Source organism: Ptychodera flava, chromosome 1, assembly GCF_041260155.1.
Source record: "Ptychodera flava strain L36383 chromosome 1, AS_Pfla_20210202, whole genome shotgun sequence".
NCBI lineage: Eukaryota > Metazoa > Hemichordata > Enteropneusta > Ptychoderidae > Ptychodera > Ptychodera flava.
In genome coordinates this window covers 7,917,316-7,923,227 of record NC_091928.1, presented here as the reverse complement: position 1 = coordinate 7,923,227, position 5,912 = coordinate 7,917,316, and the positions used below count along the sequence as shown (strand labels likewise).

At 40.7% G+C, this 5,912-nt stretch overlaps 1 protein-coding gene across 2 annotated transcripts; it reads left to right on the top strand.

The window, feature by feature from the left end:
• Positions 1–1,114: 1,114 nt before the first annotated feature.
• On the top strand, positions 1,115–5,446 carry LOC139129329 (histamine H3 receptor-like). Of its 2 annotated transcripts, none has more exons than XM_070694974.1 (2): positions 1,115–1,296; positions 1,549–5,260. In XM_070694974.1, the coding sequence occupies exon 2, from the start codon at positions 2,247–2,249 to the stop codon at positions 3,468–3,470; it is 1,224 nt and encodes a 407-aa protein (XP_070551075.1). In that variant the 5' UTR covers positions 1,115–1,296; positions 1,549–2,246; the 3' UTR covers positions 3,471–5,260. The 2 variants fall into 2 exon arrangements, with proteins under 2 accessions (XP_070551075.1, XP_070551067.1); XM_070694966.1 differs by having other exon boundaries at positions 1,136–1,333; positions 1,549–5,446.
• Positions 5,447–5,912: the final 466 nt, after the last annotated feature.

The window sequence follows — 5,912 nt, the reverse complement described above, 5'->3', positions numbered from 1 at the left end:
TCGGAATTGGACTATCTACCGTGCACTGACGACTAGCGGTTTGCATCGAAATGGATATATAGTGAAGATACTGTAACTATATTAAAGGTATACTGTCATCTATTCCAATTTTGCTACAGTTACCATGGAAAGAGGAAATCTAACCAATCACAGATTTTAAGCGGGTGGCCGCTTTTTAAAAACTGCGCCCTCACATGGGCATTTCGAATACCAAGGAACCCCCCTTTGACCATATATGGCCATATTTAGATTACAGGTGACTGTATAACTTCAAGCTATCGGGGCCGATGGTCTGAACGACGCATCGGGTATTTATGCAATTTCCACCGTACAGCGTGTTAAACTTAGTAAACATTTCAGCTAATGTAGGCTAATGAGTGAACGATATCCCGTCCCGTTCTTCTCAATTTATAGTTTTTCATCCAACCTCACCGTACCATGGCTAATAATATATAGTCAACTACTGTTCTATAATTTTGAAGTATTCTGCAAGTCATCATAAGAATAAATTATATATTCTATATTAGATATCAACAGATGCAATCAGTAATAAATGTCACAACGCGATTCCCATACCATCCTTTTAGAAACATCAAGCAGCGATATTACACAACTTGGACCTCAAAAAAGCCCTGTCATATTCTGTACAGTCATCTAGAATGAATTCAAACTGTAATATGGTGGATGGTGGTTTGGTTAAACGAGTACAACATGTTGCAGAAATGCAAGAGGTTTCAGATAACGTGAAAATAAACTTTTAATTCCAATGTATCAACGACAGAACAATTCAACCTACCCCCCTTGTTATTTTAATGGCTTTAGATATTACATAACGCATTTAAAATAATGAATGAAGGTAATAATATTACTTAAATCATTAAATGTCCGACAGCTGAGATTTTTACTGAGGATATGATTACATTTGTGCAACACTCTCGTCCCGCCCATCTCATTCAGCGGTAAATGCGATCATACTACGACATAACAGATAGGTAGTAACTGTAAACAGTTAATGAAAGTGGTTCCGTCCAGCACTGAAAAAGCTCGTCAAAATGCAACCTTTATCCCCTTCTTTCCAGGCATAATGGTATCTTCCGCGTGCTAACGTATCCCATGGCTCGGAGCATGTACAGCTAGACTCTAACAGTGCAGTACACACGTCAAGACTAAAGCAACTATAATCGCTTCGCACACGTTAATTGCAGAGGATCTGTCACAGAAAGCAACGTGCTAAGCAGTGATACACAGCCAACGACAAAAGGGAAACGCCCATGGTATTGCGACTGTCTGTTTCAGGTAAACGAAGCAAACTGATCCAGTCGAACTGATATCGGTAATATAATGTTCGTAGCGTTCTGGGTTGAATCGCATGTACTCATTAACCGATACGTGACTACTATTACTCCGATGCAAAATGCCGGTGTGTGTAAGCCGGCGTAAATGCATAGATGTTTTGCGTCATAATTTGATATTCCGACATGAGTTTCACCCTTGTTTTGTATACTGGACCTTTTATAAACTGCGTTATTATCTATCATTGGTTTTCAGGTCAAACCTAACCTCACTTCTTCATTTGATGCTGGTGCTGAAGTAAGCAGTAGACATCTACAGGAACCCCCGTTCTCAGACTTAAGTGCTGAACCGCATTCCTCTCATCTGTTTACATTTCACTGATTCTACAATAGGAAATAAGAAGATTCGAGTTGTGTAGCGTTGGTCTTTTATCATAATCTTACTATATCCATGATGTACATTGTAACCTGACTCGCGAGCTTAGTGGGCCTACGGTATCTCATCTATACTGCCATCTGTTGCGACGTCAGTGATACCAATCTACTGTGAATTTGGACCGAGAGACTCATCTCTACTCGCGTGTATACGCACGTCCGTCGCTGCTGTCGGATTGTCTCCTCGTGATGTCGCAACGTACAATTTTGTTAAAACAATATTTTTGCGTTCTTCCTGAATTTGGTTACATTTCTCTCATATTGATGGATTTGTCCTGTGTTGCGGGTGAGTTCCATCTTGCTTGCCCCAAAATCGATGATAATCAAGACATTTTGAAACCTGAGCTGTTCTAAATCCCCGTTAATCAAATTTTCAATATAACTGGAGGCTGTCAACAGACTGGAGATGGAATTTTATTTCAAATAAATGAGAAACAAAATAGTCGTATTTCACCCAACGGCAAAATTTGCAGACATTTAATGCATTGATATAAGTTCAGATTAAAGTTCCCTGTCGCAATGACTGACCCCGTCACATTTGGCCAATCTACGGTAACGATTAATGCGAGCAGCGAGGGCGGCGACGAAACCGCTTTCGATGAAAATCGACTTCCAGGCACCATAGTATTAAGCATTATCACGATCGGCACGATATTTGGAAACACCTTAACCATCCTAGCATTTGCAATCGACGAGAAACTCCGGGCCAATCTGGGCAATTGGTTTATTGTGAACCTGTCTCTTGCGGACTTCCTGGTCGGAGCGGTGTCTCTACCCCTGAACGTCGCGGCCTACGCCCACGGGTACTGGCCGTTTGGCAAGGATGTCTGTCGCTTCTGGTCGACGGTGGACTACATCGCCACAATCGAGTCGGTGTTTGCGGTCTTGCTGATCTCCTTGGATAGGTATCTGTTACTTACCATCGAGGTACGCCATGTCACCATGCAGACAAGAAAGCGGGTATTCTTCCAGTGTGCGTGTTCTTGGATACTCACCTGCGTTATCATACTACCCCTCGTGTTGGGTTACCCCGCATGGACGGGTCGAGTTTTCTTCGACTACGACGACACCTGCGACGTTGAATTTCTCTACGATACTGCGTGGACGGTAGCCTTCGTTGTCGTCACGTTCATCGCCCCTCTTCTGACCTTGGTATACCTCAACGGCTCGATTTACTACCGAATTCGAAAGCGCGCAAAGACTGTGGTCCCCGACAACCCAACAAAGCAGTTCTACAAGGACGTGGTCAAGACTCAGGTCGCCATCGTCAACATGGACGCCATACAGGCTACTGATATGATGAGCGACGACAACCGACATATAAACGCATCGCACTACGATGTTCAAGCTGTTGGCACCGGATCCGCCACTACTTCGAGCAACAATACTCAAGAAGGTCCCAGCAGGGAAAACAAACCTGGAGAGCGGCTGACAAACCCGGCTTCGACGGCCACGTCGTCATCGTACTCTGACCATAGGGAGAAAAGACACAGAAAGGCTGCTAAAACGCTAGCAGTGCTCGTGGTCGTCTTCTTTATATGCTGGGCACCTCACAACATGGCTGTTGTGGTAGACCAACTGTGCTCCGAGTACTGCGTCACGGAGATTGCTTGGGACGTGGTTAGCTATTTACTGTGGATCAATTCGACCCTAAACCCCATCCTTTACGGTCTGTTCCATCCAGGCTTTAGACAAACATTCAAGAAAATTCTGACTTGTAAATGTGTGAGAAGACAGTATTAATAATTGACAGCAGTTTAACACTTCGTGATGTAGGTTTTTATGTTCTGGGGGTTTAATACATCTAAACGTGATGCCGACAGTCCGTACTTGATCCGGAAATAATGAGCTGGCCACGCAATATTAAGAAGAAAATGGATGGATTCAGGGCGCGACTCTTTTGAGCGAACATGTACGTCCGCCCATGGCACATGAATCAAGGAGAGCGTATACACTGTAGCACGGGCATACGCTCCCAGGCTTTGTAACGTTACAAGTCTGCAACTGATGAACGGTGATCTTGAGAACTTTAAAATCTGCGGGTCATGAAAATGCAAAACCAGTGCGCAAACGACATTAGTTTTCTTTTATCAACAAACAAGATTAGCGCATAGGCACATAATACAACGTCAAATACAGACCATCAGAATCGAGCGCTGATAATATCAAAACACATTTAAATATATTGCAAAAAATAATTGATAGAAGTACAATAACATTGTTATAATTGCAGGATTATATGTCTGTACCTACTCTTTGCACATGGCAGCCCGAAAAGTACAACACCTCAATTACACTGATAGGCTGTCCTTTATCGTCTGTCTTACATATAAAGGATGAACTAATACAACTTAATATGTCATGCAGAGCTATTTCGTTGACCAAGAGCTGTGTGATCGTGATTGATCAGAAAAATTGATTTCCATGCACGCATTGCTTGATGGAATTACCACTTGATACATGCCAAAGCAGAAAGATATGTGAACCCAGTCTACGAATTATGGTTGTGGCTGTCAACTTACTTATCTTCTGGCATGATGCGGAAACAGGGCATAAAAAATCTACACGCACGACAATAGGTGCATCAGCCTAATAAGTGCATGACTTGCATGGTGACTAACTCGTTATACAAACACCATACCAGTCCCATTAGAATTTAAAATGTATTGAATTAAAAATGAACAGAATGGTAGCGCCTGAAAGGATGATATGCCTCCGAACATTGACGGTTAGCCTATTTGAAATTAATAATTTCCCCCGAGTATTTCGTATTGTAAAGGTGCAAAATTGGTATCTTTAGAAAATATAGTCTAACAGTGTTGTCGGTCTTCAGAAGAGGTAAAAATGACAATTCATAGACCTTGAACCCGTGCCCGTGGTGTTGTTTCATCACGATTTTGTATTCAGTTTATCGGTCTCTGACTTCGCAGATTGCTTCTTCGGGCGCTGAGAAAATTCGAGTAGCAAAGACATAAATTCCTGCCGAATATCTGCACTGATTTTTCTGTGTCTTTGTGTTTGAAACCGATTGAATTTGCCTTGTTATTGAAAAAAAACCAAAACAACAACAGCTCATTGACGTGATGAGTTGAAGTGAAATTTCTTTTGTTTCACCGTTTGTGTTTTTGCTCCTTGTTTGTGTCCTGTACTAGTATAGACAATAAGTATCTCACACTTTTGCTACTGGAAATCATATTGCCATGCGAATAACATATCAATTTCTATCTCTGGAATTTTGGATCTTTGTCTGAAGTATTTTTCACCCAAGAATTTTCTTAATCTGATATAAGTTAGAATTCCTTGATATTTACCCCTATGTTAATATCTGTTGCTGAGACTATAACTTTTCTAACTGTTTCCTACGAATATGATTCTATTTTGATTGTCAGTACATTTGAACAGTTGTATATTCTTACTCACCAGTTTGCGTAGAACGCCGGTCTTATATAAAACTGTCACATCTTTGCCTCTTGTTTGAATTTTTGTAGTCTATAAAAAATGAAAAATAAACATATTTTTGAAAAGTGATGATCAAACAAGATTTCATAGCTTGAATATGTACATTATCTTTCTTACTACAGAATGTGAATGGCCATACCCATATAACATGTTTGGCTATACTCCTCATTTTAAGAGCGGCTCTTGCTTTCCCATTTTGAGGAGGATCCTTCTCTGATGCAAATATAAATGATGGCAAATGTTTTGCAATTCACGTCCATGAACTCACCGTGAATATCATGTAGCTTGTGTAAACCACGCTTGTGTATGTGTTTGTGTGTACGATATTTATATATGTGTATACACTATGTTAAGACAGGGTGAATATATAGATAACTATATCTAGTAGCTTCTCAGTTCTTGTTTGATGAGTGTAAACCATTTTGTTCTAATTGTGTATTTTATATTTTTTAATGGGTAGTATTTAGGATGATAATTATCAAAAACTCACGACTGTTCAGAATTTTATTGAGCAAAATTATACTGATTTATTTACGGCAGGTGTCACGGAATCATTGCTCAATTTATCAAATTCCTGGCGTAGTATCCACATTGCCATTGAGTTATCATGATCGCTCTCCTGTCATAAAATGCACTGGGTAAATTACAACCATCGGTCACACATTTTATCGCATCATGACCTATGGTCCTCCAGTGATAAACCTTCCAGTATCAGGTACTTAAAGT

What these genes read in the sequence shown, in the direction of transcription:
- LOC139129329 (XM_070694966.1), top strand. Translation starts at nt 2,247, where the DNA reads ATGACTGACCCCGTCACATTTGGCCAATCTACGGTAACGATTAATGCG.